Source organism: Mesocricetus auratus, unplaced genomic scaffold (assembly GCF_017639785.1).
Source record: "Mesocricetus auratus isolate SY011 unplaced genomic scaffold, BCM_Maur_2.0 Super-Scaffold_15014, whole genome shotgun sequence".
Taxonomy (NCBI): domain Eukaryota; kingdom Metazoa; phylum Chordata; class Mammalia; order Rodentia; family Cricetidae; genus Mesocricetus; species Mesocricetus auratus.
In genome coordinates, this window is record NW_024429186.1 from 7,837,042 (window position 1) to 7,861,967 (window position 24,926).

The 24,926-nt window shown below is 45.5% G+C and overlaps 1 protein-coding gene and 1 non-coding gene across 11 annotated transcripts in view; both read right to left on the reverse strand.

Moving 5' to 3' along the window:
* Mark3 (microtubule affinity regulating kinase 3) overlaps positions 1–15,927 on the reverse strand; it is an 81,438-nt gene extending 65,511 nt beyond the window's left edge. For all 10 annotated transcript variants that reach the window (XM_040742430.1, XM_040742423.1, XM_040742429.1 and 7 more), the window contains exons 1-2: positions 15,733–15,927; positions 1,847–2,038 (exon numbers count right to left, since the gene is read on the reverse strand). In XM_040742430.1, the coding sequence (XP_040598364.1) occupies positions 1,847–2,038; positions 15,733–15,783 (243 nt within the window). In that variant the 5' untranslated portion in view covers positions 15,784–15,927. The remainder of the gene's footprint in view (positions 1–1,846; positions 2,039–15,732) is intronic.
* Positions 12,803–12,935, reverse strand: LOC121139608. Its single transcript, XR_005876518.1, has one exon. It is a non-coding gene; the product is annotated as a small nucleolar RNA SNORA13 (small nucleolar RNA).
* Positions 15,928–24,926: the final 8,999 nt, after the last annotated feature.

The following is a 24,926-nucleotide window of genomic DNA, read 5'->3' on the forward strand; positions in this document are numbered from 1 at the left end:
TGTGTAGGCCTGGTTGTCTTGGAACTCACTCTGTAGACCAGGTTGGCCTCAAATACAGAGATTCCCCATCTCAAAGAATCCTGCCCTAGAAATTCAATCACATAACACCTGCCCTGTCAAATAGGGCTCATGTCATGTGTGGTAGTGCACAACATTAATCTCAGCACTCTGGAGACAGAGATGTAGATTTCTGCAAACTGAAGACAGCACAGTCTACATAGCAGCCAGAGTCAAAGAAAAAGAAAAAGGAAATGTCTGTTAACTGCTTTTCCATAGCTATATTCTCAAAGCCAGTGGGGTGCTATAAGTCTGCTGTGTGGCCTAATGAACACAGTCACTTTCTATGTGAATGCAGACACTGCTGAGTTTTGTTTCTATTTGGCTGTATTTTAATGTTATGGGTCAAATGAATAACTGTTTGTAAGAGAAGTATCAACAGTCACTATATTCTTAACTGGCTGTATTTAAAGGGCTTACTGCAGGCCGGGCGTTGGTGGTGCACGCCTTTAATCCCAGCACTCGGGAGGCAGAGGCAGGTTGATCTCTGTGAGTTCGAGGCCAGCCTGGTCTACAAAGCAAGTTCCAGGACAGCTTCCAAGACAATACAGAGAAACCCTGTCTTGAAAAACCAAAAAATAAAATAAAATAAAATAAAATAAAGGACTTACTGCTCTGTTTCTTTTTTCTTAGTTTTGAGACAGGGTTGCTCTGTAGCAACCTGGAGGTTGTCCTGGAACTCTCTCTGTAGACCAGGCTGGCTTCAAACTCACAGAGATCTGCCTGCCTCTGCCTAAAGGTGTGCCAAACCACTGCCAGGCTGTTTGTTTCTTTATTTTAAGGCAGGGTTTTTCTGTGTAACCTATTGTCCTAGCTGTCCTGGAATTCACCCTGTAACCAGGCTGCCTGCCTCTCAAGTGCTAGGACTAAAGGCACATACTACCTCTCCCAGCCAGAGCATCTCGTTTAAAAGCATCTTCTTTTTTTTTTTTGGGGGGGGGGGTTTCAAGACAGGGTTTCTCTGTGGTTTGAAGGCTATCCTGGAACTTGCTCTGTAGACCAGGCTGGCCTCGAACTCACAGAGATCCGCCTGCCTCTGCCTCCCGAGTGCTGGGATTAAAAGCATCTTTCAATCATACAATTATAGTCATCTGACCAGTATTTGTTACATGTATAACAAGTACCAACCTCTTCCCTACATACAGCAGTCACCATTACAGAGTGGAGGAGGAAAAACAAGTCAATGGATGTAAGATAAACCCTGCTGTGTAAGAGAGGTGTCAGGGGTGTGTCAACAAACACTTCCCAGAAGTAATCCCTACACAGAAGGGCAAAGAGTACTTTAGTCAGACAACAGGTGCCAAGACCTAAATACAAGAACTCTGTCAAAGCAGAAAAAAGGCTCTGCATCACATAAGAAGATGCAAAGAGGAAATTAATTCTGTGGTTTCAATACGTGTACTTTGATAAGTAATGCAAGAGAGCCAAGATCACAAAAGCTGGGAAAGCATGTGCCTTCCGGCACAACCTGGTAAACAAGGACTACTAGAAATCCTCAGAAAAGGAAGGAAACCCATGGGATAAACCTGTAAACACAGATAACTACTGATCTGCAGGTATGGTGCGCTTATGGGCCTATGAACAGAAGAGCATGAGTTCTGTGCATGATGTTCACGACAATTTTACTGATTTCTCCACTGAAAAGGAACAGAACATTATTCATTTAAGTTAGAGCATCCACTCAATTCATTTACAGCAACAGAAAAGCAGAACTTCCCAGTTGTTAATATGTGTCCCGGCCCTTAAAAATTTAGCAGAATACCACAGTAGAAGCAAACACAAGCTTTACCTCTCTGCCTGTGAGGATGTGTCTCGCCAATTTGACTTTTGCAAAGTTCCCCTTGCCGATTGTTTTCAACAGTCTGTAGTTTCCGATGTGAGGCTGTTCATCTGCACAGGAAGCTATTGAGTTTCTACACCGAGCTCCAGAGCGCCCGGTGCGGGAGGTGACTTCTTGCCTCCCGTCTCCATGTGAAGTGTGCTGAAACGTAATGTACACAAAGACAAGGAAGTCAGAGGACATGCAGTACTGCCAAGTTTTAGTAGCATCTAGTAGAAGAAACAAAACATTAAGGCTTTCGCTTAAATCTTAAAGGTTTGAACCACATGATATAAATTAATGAGGAAAACAAACTTACAAAAACAGATCAAGTGTTATAACTCACTTAGGTTCTCAGAGAGCTGAGTCAATTCCAACTTATGATTTTTCAAACTTACCACAGAGTACAGTAGAAACCATACTTGAAATTTTGCATTGCAACTGTTTCCTGAACCACTAATATACAGAGTGACAATTTAAAAGCACCAATAGGCCATGATGGAGAAGTAATGACCAAAACTATACAGCACATAATTCAGCCAGCTCTTTTTGGATCTAGGTATTTACTTAATTAAATTATCCAAGATATACAACACTTTCTTATAAAATAGGTTTCTAAGCTGGGCGGTGGTGGCACATGACTCTTATCCCAGCACTCGGGAGGCAGAGGCAGGTGGATCTCTGTGAGTTCGAGGCCAGCCTGGTCTACAAGAGCAAGTTCCAGGACAGCCTCCAAAGTCACAAAGAAACCCTGTCTTGAAACCTCCTCAAAAAAAAAAAAAAAAAAAAAGTATTCTTAGCACCTTAAGGTGCAACTAGCCTAAGTTATAAAGTTTGGTAAGTAATAATTAGAAAGGCATTTGCAGTAATGTTTACTACAATTGTAACCCACTGTCAGCTGATATGCATTTGTATTTTAAGAAGGTGACTATCACATAAAATAGAACTTAACTCTTAGCAACTGTATCTGTATGTCTAACCCTCACCACAGCCTGTGAAGGAGCAGAATGTTAAATGTCATCACACACTGATGACATTGAGCAAACAGCTAGTTAGTGAGAAATCCAAAGAGAATGTGCATTACTATTTCTTGTTACATTCAATCAACTTTTCTCTTTTTATGCATGTTTCATTTTAAAGTTTTTTGTTTTATTTTGATTTTGTTCTTTACTTAAAAGAGCTATATGCCTGGCCAGGTGGTGGTGCACACCTATAATGCCAGCATTCAGGAGGCAGAGGCAGGCAGATCTCTGTGAGTTCCAGGCCAGTCATAGCTGTTACAGGGAGAAACAACAAACAAAACAGAGCTATGCCTGAGCTGGAGAAGTGGAGCAGGGCTTCAGCACTTGTCGCTCTTGCAGGGGATTCAGGGTTGATTCTTGGCACTCACACATTGGTTCAAAACTCCCTAATTCTAGTTTCAGAAGGGTCTGAGGCCTTCTTCTGGCCTCCAGACACCAGTCACACACATGGTGCACAAACACACAAGCAGGCAAAACCCTCAAGCACATAAAATAAATAAAACTAAAACCCTTCCAAAACCATTACCATTTCTCCTTTGGAAAATCAACCAGACATAGGTGGCCATGGTGATGAAAGCCTTTAATCTCAGCACTTGAAGCAAAGACAAGCAGATTTCTATGAATCAAAGGCCAAGCTGGTCTACACAGTAAGTTCCAGAGCTACATAGTAAGACCCTGCCTCAAAAAATGACGGAATGAATAAAAAGCAACTAGACAGCATAAATCTTGAAAAGATTTTTAAAGTTCTATTCAAGACCAATTATTACAAACTTAGTAATTCTTGGCAAGTCAGTTATATTTAAATTAAACTAAATTTGCATAAGCCTTTTAGGCAAATAACTTTCAATAAAGGGACCCAGAAAGGCACTAGAATTCAACTAGGGAGAAGGGGATTTTACTTCCACTGGGGACATTTGGCAATAGTGGAGATATTTTTAGAGGTTACAATTGAGGGTGTGCTACTAATGCCATGCTGGTAGAGGTCAGTGACACTATAAACATCTATAACACACAGGACTGGGCTGGATGGCTCAGCCAGTAAAGGTGTTTGTTCGCTGCCATCCATGACAAGCCTGAGCTGGATCCCCAGGACTCGCATGGTGGAAGGAGAAAGGAACTTTAGCAGGTTATCCTCTGACCTCCCCGTGTACACCACAGAATATGCACCAAGTTACCCAAGAAGTAAATAAGTGTAATAAAAAGGGTTGAAATGAGCCGGGCGGTGGTGGCGTATGCCTTTAATCCCAGCACTCAGGAGGCGGAGGCAGGAGGATCCCAGCCTGGTCTACAGATAGAGTTCCAGGACAGGCTCCAAAACAATACAGAGAAACCCTGTCTCGAAGCCGCCCCCCCCAAAAAGATTGAAATGGAGCAAAGAACTGCAGTCCAAAGCTTGCTATGGTAGCACATGTCTGTAATCCTAGCACTGGAGAGACAAGAGGGAAGACTACAAGAGGCCAATCTGGGCTCCATAGTGAGTCAAAACCAAAACCAAAACGAGCTAAACAAACAAAAGCCCACAAGTATTCACTTGGACAACAACAAAACTACCTCAATATATCAATCATTCTAAGATTTACGTGATCTATTGTAGGGAAATGAAACTCGTTCATGTTCCCTAAACCCTGATTCTACTGTTTTCCATTATAAGCCAGTCATTGTCTCTATCTTGTTCAGAGAAACTGACAGTCACACACAGTTCCTTCCTCTCAGTTTCCTCCCACTTTCAAGTCAACCCAGGCTTCCTCTTCAATCTCTCCACTTCTCCATTTCCCCCATCACTGCACCCATCTTTGGTAACATGGTGTATCTCAACCCTCTTCTAATACAGCCTCTTCAATTCCTCACACACCAACAACAAAAAACAACGCTCTTTTTCTTTCCTTTTTTTTTTTTTTTTGTTTGTTTGTTTGCTTGTTTTTTGAGACAGGGTTTCTCAGTATAAACAGTGGCTGTCTTGGAACTCACTCTGTAGACCAGGCTGGCTTCAAACTCACAGAGATCCCCCTGCCTCTGGCTCCCAAGTGCTGGAATTAAAGTTGCTCAGTATCATGCCTTTAATCCCAGCACTGGGGAGGCAGAGGCAGGCAGATCTCTGTGAGTTGGAGGCCAGCCTGGTATACAGAGTGAGCTCCAGAACAGCCAAGGTTACACAGAGAAATCCTGTCTTGAAAAAACAAAAAAGGAAATCAGTCTGGGGCTGGAGAGATGGCTGAGTGGTTAACAGCACCGACTGCTCTCCAAAGGACCAGGGTTCAACTCTCAGCACCCACATGGCAGCTCACAACCATCTGTAATCCAGTTTAATGGGACCTGACACCCACAGCAAAACACCAATGCTCACTAAATAAAATTTAAAAAGAAATCAGCGTAGCCAGACAGTGGTGACACACACCTCTAATCACAACACTCAGGAGGCAGAGACAGGCAAATCTCTTGAGTTTGATGCCAGCTTGGGCCAGGGATACACAAAGAAACTCTCTCAAACAAACGACCACAAAAACCTCCAAACCAAACAAGAAATCAGTCTGCACTGGCATAATGGCATGTGTCTTTGATCCCAGTGTTTAAGAAGCAAAGGCAGGTGGCTCTCTGTTAGTTTAAAGCCAGCCTAGTCTATGAAGTGAGTTCCAGGACAGCCAGGGCCACACAGTAAAACCCTGTCTCAAAAAAAAAAAAAAAAACCGAACCAGAAAAGAAAAATCATTCTGAAGGGAATGTGGGGGTCTGGCTCAGTAGAATACATGCCTACCACATCTAGGCCAGGAGGTTAATTACCAGCAACACACACAAAAAGTACTGTGAGGTTTGAAGAAAGGAAAAAGAAGGTAATCTCACTGGAGTAAATTTCAGATGGTATAGGGACAGAGGTTTGGTGAGCTTTAAATAAACTATCAATGATGATTAATTTTTATGTATTTATTGTGTCTTGCTTACCCAATTTATTCATCTCATTATATGTCAGTAATTCAACAAATACTTGCTTACTGCACGCCTTTAATCCCAGCATTCAAGAGGAAGAGGCAGGCAAATCTCTATGAGTTTGAGGCCAGCCTGGTCTACATGGCAAGTTCCAGGATAGCCAGGGCTATACAGAGAAACCCTGCCTTGGAAAACCAAGGGAGGGATTATGTAAATTATATAGTATGTTAGAAAGTAAAGATTTGGCCGGGCGGTGGTGGTAATGCCTTTAATCCCAGCACTGAGGAGGCAGAGACAGGCGGATCTCTGTGAGTTCGAGGCCAGCCTGGTCTACAGAGCAAGTTCCAGGACAGCCTCCAAAACAATACAGAGAAACCCTGTCTCGAAAAACCAAAAGAAAAAGAAAGTAAAGATTTGGCCAGGCATTGGTGGCACATGTACCTTTAGTCCCAGCACTCAGGAAGCAGAGGCAGGAGTGTCTCTAAATTCAAGCTCAGCCTGGTCTACAAAGAGTTCTAGAACAGCCAGGGCTACACAGAGAAATTCTGTCTAAAAAACTAAGGGAAAAAAAAGAAAAGACTTGGTGAGGAAAAAAATAGATGAAGGTTGGGAAGCTGGAAGGGCCATGGTGTTCAGATAAGCCTTACCAAGGAGACCCTTGAGCAAGATGAGAAAGTAGCAGCATTATTATATGGCTCATAACCCTTTTGGGGATCCAAAAAACCCTTTCACAGGGATGGCCTAAGACCATCAGAAAACAGATATTTACATTATGATCCATCAACAGGATCAAAATTACAGTTATGAAGTACCATCAAAGATAACTTTAAGGTTGGAGATCACAGCATAAGGAACTGTATTAAAGGTCGCAGCATTAGCAAGGGTGAGAGTCACTGCTTATGGTTCTGGTTCTAGACAGAAGAGCTACAACCCTCCTCCAGTGTTCAAAGCACAGCAGGGAAACACCTAAGACTAACAGTATAGGGAGCAGGAGAAACAGGAGACATACACAAACAGAAAGAGGAGAGCAGGTCATCATGGAAGGATAATCATGTCACCATTATCACCAATATACCATAGTATGAAAAAGATGTTTTATCATTGAATATCTTCAATGTCTAGAAGGCAACCTTCTGATGATTTAAACTCCTAAGTCTACTCTCCCAGTAAAGCTATAGGTAACACACCAGGCCTAGGATAGGCGAGGGCTAGATAAGGGAGGAAAGAGTTGGTAACAAAACATGAAAAGAACATCAAACATCCTCAAAGGACTCCCACAGCCATAGATGCTTGCCCAGTTTAAATAACTCTTCTGGGCAAGTCTTAGAGCAGAAGGTAAATAAGGAATGGTTCTAAGTCTAATCCTTCCTAGGATTCTCATTCTAGAATGTATTCTTATAGATAGTATAGTCATAGAATACTGATGCATATGAAATGAGTAATACAGAATCCTGGGATCACGGGTGTTGGTGGCACACGCCTTTAATCCTAGCACTTGGGAGGCAGAGGCAGGCGGATCTCTGTGAGTTCGAGACCAGCCTGGTCTACAGAGCGAGTTCCACAACAACCTCCAAAACAATACAGAGAAACCCTGTCTCGAAAACAAAACAAAACAAAAAAAGAATCCTGGGATCAAATCTTTGAACTAAATTACACAAATTTCATATTAAATGGATACCATTTCATGTAAAATGTATCACAAATCCCACAATAGTTAGGCTCCTTCCAAAGCAACTACCTAACTATTAAAGAAGAAATACAGACAAAACACTTCCTGGTTTGAGCTCAAGGTTAACCATGGCTTGTGCAGTTTAGGTGATTAGTAGTGTTAAAGAATCCTAGGGGGGGGCTGGAGAAATGGCTCAGTGGTTAAGAGCACTGGCTCTACTTCCAGAGATCTCAAGTTCAATTCCTAGCACCCATACGGTGGCTCACAGCCATCTGTAATGGGATCTGATTCCTTCTTCTGGTGTACATGATGACAGGTCACTCGTATACATAAAATAAATAAATATTTGAAGAAAAAAAAAAGAATTCTAGATTGAGCCAGGTGTGGCGCCTTGAATCCCAGCACTTGGGAAGCAGAGGCAGGTGGATTTCTGTGAGTTTGAAGCCAGACTGGTCTGCAGTACCAGTTCCAGGACAGCCAGAGCTACACAAAGAAATACTGTCTAAAAACAAAAAAACAAACAAACAAACAAAATGAAATAAATCCTAGGTTAAAGAGTTGAACTACCCCAGTCAGCTTCTGTTACAATAATAAAATACCAGAGAGGCTGCAGGGATGGCTCAGTGGTTAAGAGCACTGCCTGCTCTTCCAGACGACCTGGATTCAAATTCCAGCACCACATGGCAGCTCACAATTGTAATCCCAGTTCCAGGGAACTCAAAAGCCACAGCAAAACACCAATGCACATTAAATAAACTAAAAAACAAAAAAAAACCTGCAATAAAATGCCTGAGATAATTAACTCGAGAAAAGGTTTGTTTCTTTAGCTCACCATTACAGATATTTCAGAAGGCAATGGTATAGCTGGCAGGGCAAAATTGTTCACCTCATGAGCTAGGAAGAAAGGTTCAGGAAAGGGGCTGCCCCCCAACGATACAAGGATTTCCTAAGAGTTCCAAAATGGAGAATGAGGTTTTGCAAATAGGTCTGTGGGTGACATCAATATTCAAACTGCCACACTCCAAAAATGAAAAGTCCTTTTTCACCAGGAAAGTCTTCTGGAGTCAATGCCTGCTCTCCCTACTCTTATAGAAGGCATATATGGGTCAGTAGATCAGACATAGGTGTAATTTTTTGTCAGTTCAAGAAAAGACAAGAGAACACACGGAGATAGAGAACAGAAAGTACTCACACTACAGCCAGGCTGTTCCTAACATGGATGAACACTTGTTTCAGCACCTCAAATACTTCGTGTCATCTTCTTTTTTAATTTATTCTATGTGTATGAATGCTCTTCCTGCACGTATGTCTGTGCACCACATGTGTCTGGTGCCCTTAGAGGCTAGAAGAGTATGTCAGACCCCCAGCTGGAGCTAGACAGTTGTGAGCCAACCTGTGGGTGTTAGGAACTAAACCCAATTCCTCTGCAAAAGTAGTAAGTGCCCTTAACCACTTAGCCACCTCCTTCAAGTGTATTCTTTAAATCCTGTCAAATGGACATGAAAAAATTCCAGGTATATTTTTTTCCCATTCAAACTTAATTTGAATTGCCAATAGATGTGATACAAGCCAGGAGGGTTTACACTCCTTGGCTCTTACTTCTAGCCTGGAGACAAGCTCTAGAGCTAAAATTTCATTATTATTTTTAGAATGATAAAATTCAGAACCTTTTAAAAATTTTTATTTATTTTTATAGATGAGTGTTTTGCTTGTCCATATGACACCACTTGCATGTCTAATGCCTAGGGACATCAGAAAAAAGCATCAGATATCCTAGAACCAGAGCAACAGATGGTTTTGAGCTACCACGTGGGCACTGAGAATCAAACCCAAGTCCTCTGGAAGAGCAACAAACTGTGTGTGTGTGTGTGTGTGTGTGTGTGTGTGTGTGTGTGTGTGTGTGAGAGAGAGAGAGAGAGAGAGAGAGAGAGAGAGAGAGAGAGAGAGAGAGAGAGAGAGAGAGAGAGAGAGAGAGAGAGAGAGAGGGAGGGAGGGAGGGAGGGAGGGAGGGAGGGAGAGGGAGAGGGAGAGGGAGAGGGAGAGGGAGAGGGAGAGAGGGAGGGAGGGAGAGAGGGAGGGAGGGAGGGAGGGACAGAAAAGAAAAAAGAGAAAGAGACACAGAGACATCCAGGGTCTTGTTATATAGCCAGTTTGGCCTTGACCTACGCCCCAGTCATCTGCCTCTCAAGTGCTGGGATTACCCACCACCACTTGCTTACCAACACAACAATCCCTTTTGAAATAAAGTAAGAGGTACAATCAATTTATAGTAAACTGGGTATAAGTCTCTAAGCCAGCAGTTCTCAACCTTCCTAAGGCTGTGACCCTTTGATACAGCTCATGTTGTGGTAACCCCCCAACCATAAAATTATATTTACTATTCCATAAATGTAATTTTGCTACTGCTATGAATCATAATGTAAATATTTTTGAAACCAGAGGTTTGTCGAAAGGGCCGTGACCCACAGGTTGAGAACCACTGATTTAAGAGCACTGTCTGTCCTTCCAGAGGGTCCAGGTTTGAGCCCCAGCAGGCAACTCACAATCATCTGAAACTCCAGATCAAACAACCTCTTCTGGATTTTATGGGCACCAGTTACACATGTAGCACAGACACACAGGCAGGCAAAACAATCATACACATAAAATAAGCTTAGAAAAGAGAAAATAATGTTGGACGAATGAGAGTGTTGAGCAAGTAAAGGCACTTGCTGCCAGGCTTGACAACCTAAGTTTCATCACCAAGGCTCATGCTGTAAAAAGTAAAAGTTGACCTCCCAGACTACACACACAATATAAAAATTTTAAAGTAATGAATAAATGTCATTTTTAAAATTTTTGCAAGATTCACTAACTTGCCCAGGCTAACCTCCATCTAACTGACCATTATCCAATTCTGCCACCCCAGTCCATAGGATTGCAAGCATGTACTATTATCATTCCCAGCTCATACTACATAATCTTACACTGTTTTATGTGTATGGGGGTGTTTTGCCTCCATGTAAGTGTGTGCACCACATGTTCCCAAGGCAATCCAAATGTGTTGGATCTCCTGGAAGTGGAGTTTCAGCTGTTTTTAAGACACCATGTGGGTTCTGGGAATTGAACTTGGGTCCTCTGAAAAAGTAGCCAGTGCTCTTTTATCCCCTGGGGCATCTCTTCAGCCCCACATACTACATATTTAAATAGGATACTATATAAATTACTTTATGTTGCCTGAATATAATGAAATAAGAACAAGTAGTAACTATTCCTATAGTCTAGATTCACACCTTTTTCGTTTTTTTTTTTTTTTTTAAGTTTTTTGATCAGTTTCTCTACGTAATAGCCCTAGCTGTCCTGGAACTCACTCTGTAGACCAGGTTGGCCTCAAATTTAAGAGATCCTTCTGCCTCTGCCTCCCGAGTGCTGGGATTAAAGGAGTGCACCATCACCACCGCCCAGCTTTAAAGTGGCATAATGAAAACTCATGCAGAGTTTGAAGTCAGCCAATTTAAATAGGCTATTCCAGGCCATCCAAGGCTACATGGTAGAACCCTGTCTTAAATGCAAAACAAAACAACTCATAGGATTTGAAAAACCCATTATATTTAGCAAAAAAAAAAATCTCTTCTAAAAACTTAGGCAATCAAAAGCCTAGTTAGCAAGCTGAACACTAAGGCAGTGATTTCTAAAGTGTGATCCCTGGGTGTGCCTAATCATTGTCTTGGAACCTGGCAGGAATGCAGCCAGGTCTGAGGTGAGAACCGGAGATGAGCACGTCAGCAATAGCAATAGCAACCCTCCAGGTATGTTTGCTCAGGTTAGACAGTACAGGCTAGTTCCACAAAGCCCTGGGTACTTTGTTCTGCTGGACAAGCAGGTCCTAAACAAGAGCGATCTGGTTCTCAGGCGTTCAGTACGCCCTCCACAGCACAGCTTCATACATAGTAAACTTTCCAATTTGTTCACAGGTGAATGCAGTATCACCCAATCAACAGCTGGCGAGACAATATCACCACTAGTTTATTTCACAGAAGTCAATGATTGTGACCATGCTATACTAACTTCTAAATACCTGATATAGCTGGTGTGGTAGAGCACACCTTTAGTTTGAACATTTGGGGGACAGAAGCAGGATTATTTGTGAGTGTGAGGCCAGCCTGGCTTATATAAAGAATTCCAGGACAGCAGTGGTTCTCAACCTTCCTAATATTGTGACCCTTTAATACAGTTCCTCATGTTGCAATGACCCCCAACAATAACTTTATAACTGTAATTTTGCTATGGTAAATAGCTTCAGAGTCAGAAGTTTGGCAAGTGGGTAGAGACCCACAGGTTGAGGACCACTGCCACAGAGACATAAAACAGCAAGTGAATATCTAGAGCTGTTAGCTAGCAAACCTCTACCTCCAGTCAGTCCTCTAGAAACAATCCAGGTTAGAAAATGTGGTATGCTTTGAAATCCAAGTGAAAATTTCATTTCTAATTTTGTCAAATATAAAAACAGGATTTACTAACAGATCTCTATACAAGTCAACTATAAAACAGTTAGACTTTCTTTCATCTTTAAAAAGCATCCTACTTTTGGGCCAGAGAGATGGTTGAATAGTTAAGAAGTCTTGCAGACCCAGGCTGAGTTCACAGCACCCACACTGGGTGATTTACAACCACCTAAAATTCCAGTTCTATGAGGCTGGACATACTATCTTCTGGCCCCAAATGTTTAAGTAATTTTTCTGCCCTAAGATGAAAGTTTATATTCCTATCCATAAAAGCGAATAGTAATGTGAAAATCAAACACATGAGAAAAGAATAATGTATAAAAAGGAAAAAAATTATTATTGCAAATTATTTTATTTATATCTACACTACAGATAAAAGCCAAAGTTTCTTTTTTTGTTTTGTTTTGCTTTGTTTTGTTTTTCGAGGTTTCTCTGTATTGTTTTGGAGGCTGTCCTGGAACTCACTCTGTAGACCAGGCTGGCCTCGAACTCACAGAGATCTGCCTGCCTCTGCCTCCCGAGTTCTGGAATTAAAGGCGTGCGCCACCAACGCCCGGCCCAAAGTTTCTTAAAAGCTAGAATGCATCTGTCCACAAGCTTAACGTCAGCACTAAAGAGGCAGAGGCAGAGGCAGGTGGGTCTCTGTGGGTTGAAGCCAACTTGGTCTACATAGGTAATTCCGGGTAAAACACTTCAAAAGGAAGCACCCACAAAAAAAAAAAAAAAAAAAAAAAAAAAAGGCTAGGCAAGCACTCTACTAAGCTACACTCTCAGCCCAATTTCTTACACTTGAATTAATGAACAACTTTTGTTTTTCTTTTTTTAGATTTTCTGTTACTTATGAAGCTCCTACACCCAAGATACTGAACTCCAAGATAAATAATGGCTTCAAAGCACTAATTTATGCCTTTTTTGACACCACATTCACTAGTGACCAAAGGTGAACAGGCAACACAAAGGCTAGAATAATATTCTTAACACAAATGAATGTAATCATTTAAAATTTAAAATGCCTAGGATGTCTGTTTACTTACACACACACACACACACACACCCCAAGCCGTTCTAGTCAAAATAACCAATGACCACCATCTAATAAAAGTTTTTTTTTTTTTTTTTTGGTTTTTCAAGACAGGGTTTCTCTGTGGCTTTGGAGGCTGTCCTGAAACTCACTCTGTAAACCAGGCTGCTCTTGAACTCACAGATTAAAGGAGTGCACCACCGACGACTTGATAAAAGAATTTTCTAAAAAATCATGGTACATCTGATGAAATACTAACTAGCAATAAAAAGAAATGAACTATTAATATGCTTGAAAACACAAAGCTCAGAAGCATTACTTGCCCAAACAATGGTGGGGCATGCCTTTAATTCTAGCACTCTGAGGTAGAAGCAAGCAACTCTCTTGAGTACGAGGCCAGTCTAGTCTACTGAGCAGAGTTCCAGGACAGAGAGAAACCCCGTCTCAGAAAAACCAAAAACAAAACAAAAAGCAAGCATACAAACCAAACAAAAACCATTATGCACAGCCAGGGATACTTAAGTCAACCCTGTCTCAAAAAGAGAAAGAAAAGAGAGGCAGGCAGGTCTACAAGGCCTTATGCTCGTGGATGAAGCCAGTCACACTAGTAATCACAGCGCTAAGGAGGCGGAAGCAGGAGGATGGGTTAAGGCTAACCTCAGCTACACTGTGAAACTGTCCCAAACTTTTTGAATAGTTACATATTTTATGGTCCCACTTACAAAAAAAAAAAGGTAAAGTAAAACTACAGGGACAGAAATGAGATCTTTCTGGGAGATGGAAAAGTCTGTATCTTTGACTGTGGTGGTGGCTATATGACTGCTCATTAGAATGTCCACTTAGAAAGTGTTGATGGCCGGCGGCGCACGCCTTTAATCCCAGCACTCGGGAGGCAGAGGCAGGCGGATCTCTGTGAGTTTGAGGCCAGTCTGGTCTTCAAAGAGAGTTCCAGGACAGCCTCCAAAAAACTACTGAGAAACTCTGTCTCGAAAAACCAAAAAAGAAAAAAAAAGTGTTGATGTACCAGGAAATGGTGGCACACACCTTTAATCCCAGCACTCGGGAGGCAGAGGCAGACGGATCTCTGTGAGTTCCAGGCCAGCCTGGTCTACAGAGCTACACAGAGAAACCCTGTCCTTGGGGGAAAAAAATCAATGATCAAAGTCAATCAATCAATTTACTTGCTTCATTTTTGAAGTGACCAGAGATGATGATGAGGATCAATCAGGTCAAAGGTAAGTTTCCTCAAAAGAATGTAAAAATAGTCTCGGGATTCTGAGCCTGATTCTCAGCTATGAGGAGAATGAGGTAGAAGGCTCCCTTGAGTGGTCCAAGCAACATAGCAAGAACTATGGAATGAGCCGGGCGTTGGTGGCGCACGCCTTTAATCCCAGCACTCGGGAGGCAGAGGCAGGCGGATCTCTGTGAGTTCGAGACCAGCCTGGTCTACAGAGTGAGTTCCAGGACAGCCTCCAAAGCCACAGAGAAACCTTGTCTCGAAAAACCAAAAAAAAAAAAAAAAAGAACTATGGAATGAAGAAAGGGAGGCAGAGAAAGGAAAAAAAAAGAGAAGGAAAGGGGAAAGGGAGAGGATGGAGGGAGGAAGAATAGGATAAAGTCTAATTTAAGCTCTCTGAATTAGGTGTAAGAACATACACAACTGTATATTAATATATTACAGAGATGACTTGGACTATGCTCTGCATAAACAAATTACTCAATAGCTATCAAGCACCAAGTAGCATTCTGAAGATTAAAATGAAGGCATCTGGTACCACTAGGTCACCGTGTCTAAGGATGGTGGACAAAGCATGAATGCCGGGGAGCACGGAGGCTTTTCCAAAGAGTTGGCATTTTCCTGCCAGCGGTTACCTCATAGCTCTGTATAATGAAAGGCCAGTGAAGTTTCTTTACAAGTTATTTGCTAAATGCTTTACAGGGAACGAAGCTAGGCCGGAGCAAGCAGTTTGGAATCCAGTGTGGGAGAAGGGCTCAAAACAACACACTTGGGCAGGTCAAACATTTCTTCAATAGAACGTCTAACGCGCTTGTCACTCCCTAGCAATGCTGTTCCAAGCTGCTGTTTGGTTTGTCTCTGGAGGTCCTTTCGAACAAAATTCTTTTACAAAGATTTGCTGGGTGTGCACGCTGGAATGGGCCTGGGAGCAACTCTCTAGGCCAAGCTCTGCAGCAGCGGAAGGAAAAGCCAGCTCAGTGGGTGTCCCTCAGCTGGGCAGCAGGACAGAGAGCCCAGCTTCACTCCACCGTCTGCCTCTCGAAACTCCCAGCTACCGCTTCCGAACAGACTTAGATCTCTTTGCAAGGACGGGAAGCTGCTCCTTGATAAAGGCAGCCGCTCTCGAGCGGAGCTCCTCGTAGTTCTCTTCGGGAACTACGGGGGCCCCCAAGGCTCTCTCCGCAGGACCCTTAGTTTTAGCGGCTGTCATTAAACTTAGTCCCATCCTAAAGGACCGTCCACTTGACCCGACCGCCTCCCACCTCTCTGCACCACCAAGGACGGGCAGGCTCTTAGCTAACAGCAGAGCCGGGCTCCAACGCGCACCGGCCGCGGCAGCGCACCGACGGGCTCGTGCTCAGCCGACCGTCAGGACGGCGCGCAGGCCGCACGCGCCGCGGGGACCGGGCAGCGCCCCGAGCCCTGCCTGCCAGGAGCCCCTGACCCGGGTCCCCCTGCTACCACCCTGAGGGTCGGCCACCCCGCGGCGCAGGCCACTCACGTTTTCAGTGTCTCGTTCATTCACCGTTGGCAAAGGGGTCCTAGTGGACATCTTACTGCGCTTTGATTCTGCACAACGCCAAGGCGAAAACAAAACCGCCCAGCTCTGGGCGGCGGGCGAGCAGCGGCCGCGAGCCTCCGGGCCCTGCCCTCCCCGGCCGGAGCCTAGATCCCCGGGCTGGCCCGGGCCGTGCGCCCGCGGGCCCCGGGGCTCATTCTCCCCCAGCGCCGGCGGCCGCGGCGAGGAGCCCAGTGGAAGGGGGGCCGGCGGGCCGCCGCAAGCCTCAGGGCGCCTCGCGGGCCCCTCGCCTCCCGCAGCCGCAGCGCCGCGGAGCTCAGCCCCGGGGGCTCCACACAGCGCGGCCGGCAGCCCCCGAAGAGGCGGCGGCGCAGGAGGATGTAGCGGAGCTGAAGCGCGAGACGGGCCGCCGCGGCCTGCGGCCGCCGACCATGGAGGGGGCCGCGGGGGAGGCGCCCACGCCCTGCCGCTTTCCCTTCTCCCGCTCGCTTTCCGCCCGGCCTCGCCCTGCCGGCTGCCACCGCCGCTCCCCGGCACCTCAGGAGCCTCACAGACCCAAGATGGCCGCCCCTCGGCTTCCTCCGCTGCCTCCGGCTGCCGGAAGTGACGCCGCCGCCGCCGCCTGGAGTTCCGCCAATCGGCGCGGCCGGAGCGAGTGCCGGCTGCTGTTGCTAGGGGCGACTCGTCCTGTTGGTTCTGAGGGGGAGGCGCCGCTGGCAGCCCGAGCCGGGTTCCAATGGGCATCCCTGACCGCTCCGGGCCACTGCCCTCGTGGGCGTCCTGCCCCCCGACTGGTGGGCTGACGTTTACAGAGTGCAGATCGGGGCTGGCTGGATTGCTACTCCTGGAGATCCTACCGTTTGCAAAAGTCGAGATCGCTTTTCCCGGGCCACGCAGCAAAGGATGGAGCTACTGAACCAGCAGTTACAGGTCTAGAGGAGATGGCAAGAGCCAGGCTCCTGCTCCATAACTGAGATATCGAGCGCCCAGTCAATGAACTTTCTTGCCTCTGGCTCTAGGGGGCCGCTGGATACCTGGCCCAGGTGAATACCCATCCGGATGAAAGAGTGTGCAATGACAACGGTGGCACCAAAGGGATGGGAAGAGGAGTTCGATGCGAACACGTAGACGCGCCCAGGGGTCCATTCCTAAAAGCCGGTAGGGGCTATACAGCAATATTTCTCTGTCTCCCCACCCCTCGATCTCCCACACCCCCTACCGCTCCCTTTCAGAACCCTCTTCCCTCTCCTGCTTCAGCCTCCTGAAGAGTGAGGTGACTATAGGCTTGGGCCGGGCTCAGTGACCTGCAGCTGGAGCTCTTGAATATACTGCTGTTCTAGAAGCCCTCCTCAACTTGTCGCCTCTTTATGTCTTCTGAGGATGGAATCCATTGGTACCGAGAAAGAGGGGCTGTGTAAGCTTGGGTAAGGCAAACCGCTATAATAGTCCACCTTGTACTGGTTACCGATTAAGCCTCAGGGTGCCCGTATAAGACACAACGTGTGATCTGAAGTCTTGACAAGTTAGCTACTTAACCAAACCATCTGTGCTGGTTATAGCAGAAGGACCTAAACCCCATTCCTACAGCTTTAGAAATAGGTAAGTTTGTGAGTGACTGACTATACTTGGCTTTGCTTTCTTTTCCTTCTCACGTTTTGCTTGCTTTTATTTTTTTTATTTTTTATTTATTTATTTTTTTTTTGTCCACCGACATCCCAATGTCTTGCCTTATCTGGGACATTTTCATGAAACATAGATCTTTAAACACCAGCATCACTTCCAGAGAGGTCAGGGGATCCCAATAGAAAACAACAGAGTTAAGAAATGTGATTCTTAGCCGGGCATTGGTGGCGCACACCTTTAATCCCAGCACTCGGGAGGCATAGGCAGGCGGATCTCTGTGAGTTCGAGGCCAGCCTGGTCTACAAGAGCTAGTTCCAGGACAGCCTCCAAAAGCCTCAGAGAAACCCTGCCTTGAAAATCAAAAAAAAAAAAAAAAAAAAAAAAAAGAAATGTGATTCTCTTCCTCCCTTTTTGGTCAAGCAGAGACCTGCAGTGGCATTCCTCTGAGTCAAGTGTTTGCCACACACGGTTCAGCCCACATGTAGATTGTGACAACTGGAAGTGTCCTCGAGAAGAGCTGGGAGACCGAGTGTGGGCACCCAGTCTCACCTAGGGGCCTGGGTCAGGGGAAGCTTACAGAGGGCATGCTCACTCTGGAGATGGGTTGATGGCTACACAGAGGCATGGTGGTGAGAAGCAACAGGATGGGTTCAAGCACACACCATCAAGAGTGTGTGAAGATGGGGAGTCAGACCACACAAACAGGAGCCAGGAAGATTTAGACCGCATGGTACCAGGCCTCCCCTGATGACCTCTGGCGATTCAACATTGGCTCCCGATGAAGTGAGGAAAGCCTCCAGAACGTTGTCAGCCTCAGGAAGGAGCTTTGAAAAAAAAAAAAGCCCAAGGATGCTGTGGAGCATTCCACATCGGCCAGAGAAGTAACTGGACATGAGGCTTCCCCCAAGGGGATTTGCTCATTCGCGCTGCACATTAAACGGTGAGTCAGCGAATACCAAAGGTTAGGAATAACGATGACAGCGCTTGACCTCAAGGTATTTCCTAGTTTTCATAAAGTTTAGAATTGAAGACGCTGAACTTTAAAGGCCCAGTAAAGACCTGGAAGCGGTAGGCATGTTTGTGATGTGTGAACGGGGAGGAGGTCCGGGGGGTGTGAGCGGGGAAGAGCACTGTTCCGTCCAGAGGAACCCATGCAGTCCTGACCTTTGAGGCGGGGAAGAGCACTGTTCTGTCCAGAGGAACTCATGCAGTCCTGACCTTTGTGCACCTGTGATCCATCTGCAAGGGATGGAGCGATTATCCCTGAAACTCTTGTTAGAATGACACCTCGCATTCCCTTTCAGAATTCCTGTTTCCTGCCTGGTTCTTCTCCCTTTTATTTATTTGTCTATTTATTTATTTAGATGGTCTTGCTGCATAGCTCAGGTTGGCCTCAAGTTCCGATCCTCTTGCCTCACCCCTCCCCCATGCTAAAATTTCAGGTGTACACCCGGTTTACTTCTGTCTTCCTGTTAAAGCGGTACCTACTTTGAGCATCCTGACAACAAAGCCATTGCAGTTCAGAAATGCACCCAGGGCTGGGGAGGTGGCTCAGCAGTTGGAGCTCTTCCAGGCAGAAGGATTAGATCTCCCAAAGTCCACATAAATCCCAGGTGGGCAAAGCAGCCTTGAAAGATAGGATGTCTCATTGGCCTGGAACTCCCCACCAATTAGGCTAAGCTAGCTGTCCAACCGGCCCCTGGGACCTGCCTGTCTGTGCCCCCTCAGGCATGGAGTTACCAGCACAGTCACCACCCCTGGCTCTTTCACCCCGGGCTCTGAGGATGAGCTCCGGTCCCTGCCCTTGCGTGGTTAGCACTTCCGTCTCCGAGCCGTCTCTCCTACACTTAGGAGACAGAGACAGGAAGGTCTCTGTGAGTGTGAGATCCCTCTAGTGTAGATACTTCCAGGCCAGCCAAGATGACACAATGAGACACTGTCTCAAAAGGGGAGGGGATGCTAGAGAGACGGCTGGGCAGTTACGAGTACTTGCCACTCTTGTAGAGGACCTATGTTCAGTTCCCAGAACCTTCTGGAACTCCAGTTCCAGGGGATCCAGTGCCCTCTTCTGGCCTCCTCCGGTGCAAGGTGTGCACACACACATGCACATAGAGCCAAAACACACTTAAAATCATTTTTTATTTGTCTTGTCATGGCAATTTAATGGTAACTAGTAATATTAGCAATGCCATCAAGTTGCGCATGCTCCACACCAGAATTCTGTCCTAAATATTTACCCTAAAAGAGTGCAGTGCACAGGCTGTCGAGGCAGCTCATCCGATGAGGGTGCCAGCCTCCAGCCCTGTCAACCCAGCAGAGGAGAGAAACGACTCCTGCAGGCTGACCTCTGACTTCTGTGCCTGCCTTGGCATTTGTGTGTGAACAGATGCACATAAATGAATAAATGTAATTAAAACTTCCTAGTTATTGCCAGGCGTTGGTGGTGCACACCTTTAATCCCAGCACTCAGGAGGCAGAGGCAGGCAGATCTCTGTGCGTTCGAGGCCAGCCTGGTCTACTGAGCGAGTTCCAGGACAGCCTCCCAAACAATACAGAGAAACCCTGTCTCGAAAAAAACCAAAAAAAAAAAAAAAAAAAAAAAACAACACAAAAAACAAAAACTTGCTAGTTATTGTTTCTTTTTTTTTTGTTTGTTTGTTTGTGGGTTTTTTACTGTTTTGGTATGGTTTTGATTTGGTTTTTCTGAAACAGGCTTGCTCTGTGTAGCCCTGGCTGTCCAGAAACTTGCTCTGTAGACCGGGCTGGCCTCAAATTCATAGATGCCAGCCTGCCTCTGCCTCCCGATTAAAAGTGTTCAATACAATGCCTAGCTGATTTTAACATTTGTCAAGGGAGCTGGAAAGATGAAGATGACTGTTACTGAGGACCAGAGTTGGGTTCCAGTCTTTATTTCAGGCAGCTGTCAACTGTCCGGAACTAGGGAATCTGACATCCTCTTTTGTCCTCCACAGGTACACGCACAGACCCACACAAACTCACGTGTGTGAACATAATTAAAAGTAAAAACAAGCTGGTGTGGTGGCTCACATCTTTAATCCCAGTACTCAGGAAGGAGAAGTAGGTGGATCTCAGTGAGTCTGAGGTAATTCTGGTCTACAGAGTGAGTTCCAGGACAGCCAGGACTGTTACACAGAGAAACCCTGTCTTGAAAAACCATAAAAGAATAAAGTAACTGAATCTCAAGAGTATAATCTGAGGCTGGCAAACTGGTTCAGTGGGTGAGGTCCCATGCCGCCAGACTTGGCCACCTTGTGCCTACACAGTGGAAGGAGGGGGCTGACCCCTGCAAACTGTCCTCTGACTTCGGAACACTCTGAGGTTCGATGCTGGCTGGGACAGGGGAGAGGGGTCCAGCCTTACAACCTGGTAAGTATGATCTCACACGGGCAACTCCAGATGAGGGCAGGCAGGACAAGAGGGAGCCTGAGAAGCTGTCCGGACAGATTCCATTCCTGAGGCTAGAATGCCTCCTCTCCTGTGGTGTGACCTCAGACATGAGCTGTCTAGGGCTGGCCCTCTGAGTCAGCCCTGAGTCCCACCTACACGCCTTCCCCGTGGGGTGTCAGGACTCAAAGCCTTCTTTCAAAATGAGGCCAGGAGAACCAAGGCCATAATGTGACCAAGTACAGATGAATAATTGGTGTGCTGGAATATTAATAGGAAGTAGCCTTTGTAGCCAAGGAAATTGAAAACAGATTCTCATAGAACAGGCTCTCTAATGTAGATCCAAGTCAAACAAATAGAAAACAAGAAAAACCTCGAAACTCCAAATCTCCTTAATGATGGAAACCTACTCAGAAGCAATCTTACTTTTTTTTCAAGATAGGGTTTCTCTGTATTGTTTTGGAAGCTATCCTGGAACTCGCTCTATAGACCAGGCTTGCTCTCGAACTCACAGAGATCCGCCTGCCTCTGTCTCCTGAGTTCTGGAATTAAAGGCGTGCGTCACCAACGCCCGGCTAGAAATCCTACTTTTATATAAAAGTGATGTCATAAAAATCACAGTTTCAGTCAGGCGTTGGTGGTGCACGCCTTTATCCCAGCACTCGGAAGGCAGAGGCAGGCGGGCTCCAAAACAATACAGAGAAACCCTGTCTCAAAAAAAAAAAAATCACAGTTTCAGTCTCTGGGAATGGTAGCACATACCTTTAATCACAGCACTTGGGAAGCAGGAGGGCAAATCCTTATGAGTTTGAGGCCAACCTGGTCTACACAGAAAATTCCAGGGCATCCAGGTCTACAGGGTGAGACTCTGGCTCAAAACAAAACAAAAACAGAAACCCACCAAATCCTGTTAAACTTTTTTGAGGGGGAGGGGTAACAACCCCAGAGCTTTGTTCATGCTAGACAACTAACTGCTCAGCCACTGAGCTATAGGGTTATCTTACTCCCGCCAGGTTGGCCGTGAATTTCCATTTAGCCAAGGCTGCCCTCAAACTATCTGCTTTACTTTCATTTCTGTTATTGAGATAAAATACCCTGGGAAAAGCATCTTTATTTTATCTTACAATTCCAGATTATAGTTCATCATTGTCAGCTAGTCCATGAAGCAGCTAGTCCATGACGTCCACAGTTCAGAACTGAGAAAAATAAATACCTGCCTTCCTGCCTGGCCCTCACCTTGCTCTTTCTACTCCCCACTCATACACAGTCCTGGGCTCAAAAGCGGGGGACGGTGCCCCCTACTTAGCCTGCGTCTGCCTTCAGTGAAAGCAGTCAAGACAATCTCCCACTGCGACTCTTTGCTGCTGGTTCTGGGCTGTGTCTCCCTGACAACCAGCACAGATGGGCAATAGCACAGTTCCCCAGCATATGTGAGGTACTAGGATGAATCCCTAGCACCACATAACAAAATAAGATTCCTAGTAATTATATGAAAATCAAAGGACTAAGATGAGGTCAGTGAACCTGTATTGTGGATGGGGGACCTAGGGACAAACCTGGATAATTAACATTTCCTGATTTCAAAACGTAGTACAAAACTACAAAGCATAACCAGGTATGGTGAGTGATACTAGCCTTTAATCCCAGCACTTGAGAGGCAGAGGCAGGAAGATCCCTGAGTTCCAGGCCAGCCTGGTCCACTGATCTAGTTCAAGGGCAGTCAGGGCAACACAAAGAAACCCTATCTCAAATAAAACAAACATTAAAGCTATTAAAAAACAAATAAAACCCCAAAATCTAAACCTCTCAAACTTTATTTTTGGTTTTTTGAGACAGGGTTTCTCTGTATTGTTTTGGAGGTTGTCCTGGAACTTGCTTTGTAGACCAAGCTGGCCTCGAACTCAGAGATCCACCTGCCTCTGCCTCCCGAGTGCTGGGATTAAAGGCGTGCTCCACCAATGCCCCGCTCAAACTCTTTTAATGCAATAGTTTTTCAGGCAAGATGTCAAAACAACAAAATAATCATCTTCAGGATAAAAATTCTGTGCTGATAAAAAAAAAAAGAGCGCTTGTTGCACTTGCAGAGGACCCAAGTTCAGTTCCCAGCACCTGCTTAATACAATTCACAGTCAGCTGTAACTCCAGCACCAGGGCATACAGTCCACTCTTCTGGCCTTGAGGGCATCCACACACACACACACACACACTACATATATATATGGTTTAAAGCAAGACTAAGCGGTGGATGTGTAGCTCCCTTGGCAGAGTGCTTGCCTGGGATGTATGAAGTCCATGTTTCATCCCCAGCACCCACAAACCAGGCAGTGGTGCACAACTGTAATCCCAGCACTCTAGAGCTAGGAGGATAAAAAAGTCTAGTTCATCCTTGACGACATAGTGAATTGGAAGCTACCTGGCTACATGAGACATGAGAGAGACAGAGACACAGAGAGAGAGAGACAGAGAGACAGAGTGAGACAGACACACACACACACACACACACACACACACAGAGAGAGAGAGAGAGAGAGAGAGGGAGAGAGGGAGAGAGAGAGAGAAAGTAATAGAATAAAAACTTTGCAAGTCCCATACATCCAGGGATGTTTGTGTACAATATATAAATAACTCAACATGAAAAGACACAAAGCAAGCTATGTTAACATGGATGGAAGCACTGGTTAGACATTTCTACAGAGATGTACACAGGGCCCATGGTAAGCACATGAACAGATGCTCAGAGTCGTGAGCTATCATGGATGTGGAGGCTGCTTCACACCCACCCGGATTAGCTGTCATCAAAGTGACAGGGAGGGGTGGGGTGATGGAACAATGGCCCGAGGATAAAAGCCAGGACTGCTCTTCTAGAGGACTTGGGGTTCAGTTCAGTACCCACGCGTGTTGTGTTTTGGTTTTGCTCTTTGCTCTTTGGGCTTTTTGAGGAGCCCACTACCCAGCTCCCAAATGAATCACACAGAGTCTTATTATTACTTACGAGTGCCTGGCCTTAGCTTGGCTTGCTGCTAGCCAGCTTTTCTTTTCTCTTTTTTTTTTTTTTTTTTTTCGAGACAGGGTTTCTCTGTGGCTTTGGAGGCTGTCCTGGAACTCGCTTGGTAGTCCAGGCTGGTCTCGAACTCACAGAGATCCGCCTGCCTCTGCCACCCAAGTGCTGGGATTAAAGGCGTGCGCCACCAATGCCCGGCTACTAGCCAGCTTTTCTTAGATTAACCTGACTGCCTTTTCCCTCTGGGCTTTTATCTTTCTTTCTTCTGTGTGTCTTACTCTGTGGCCACCTGGGTGGCTGGCCCCTAACATCCTCCTCTTGTTCTCTTGCTCCTTCTCTCCCTTGGTTCTTCTATTTGTCCTCCCTGCCCGCTGACCCTGCTTATCCTTTCTCCTGCCTCATTATTGTCCATTCAGCCCTTTATTAGCCCATCAGGTGTTTTAGAGAGGCACACAGCTTCACAGACTTAAACAAATGCAGCATAAACAAAAGTCACACACCTTAAAATAATATTCCCCAACACACATGTTGGCTCACGAACATCAGTACAGCAGTTCTGGGGGTCCTGCTCTCTTTTGGCATGTGATACAGACTTATGTGATTACAAAACACAAACACATAAAGTATATTAAGAAAAGTATAGGTGATAAGCACTGAACAAAGAATGTGGGGATTCATTGCTGGTAAGAATTTAGAAGTGCAGCCTCCTTGGGAAATAGATTACTAGAAATCAGAGAGAGAAAGGAGGGAGGAAAATTAAGCAGTAAGAGACTTTTAAAAATATATTGCAGGCTGGCAGTGGTGGCTCATGCCTTTCATCCCAGAACTTGGGAGGCAGAGGCAGGCTGATCTCTGTGAGTTCAAGACCAATCTGGTCTAAAAGAGCCAGTTCCAGGACAGCCTCCAAAGCCACAGAGAAACCCTGTCTCAAAAAACCAAAATTAAAAATATGAAAATATATTTCACACTGGGCGGTGGTGGCTCACCACTTTCATCCCAGCACTAGGGGTCGGGGGCAAACGCAGGCAGATCTCTGTGAGTTTGAGGCCAGCCTGGCGTACAGAATGAGTTCCAAGACAGCCAAATCTACACAGAGAAATCCTTTAAAACAATTTTAAAGACCAAAATAATAGTAATAACAAATTAT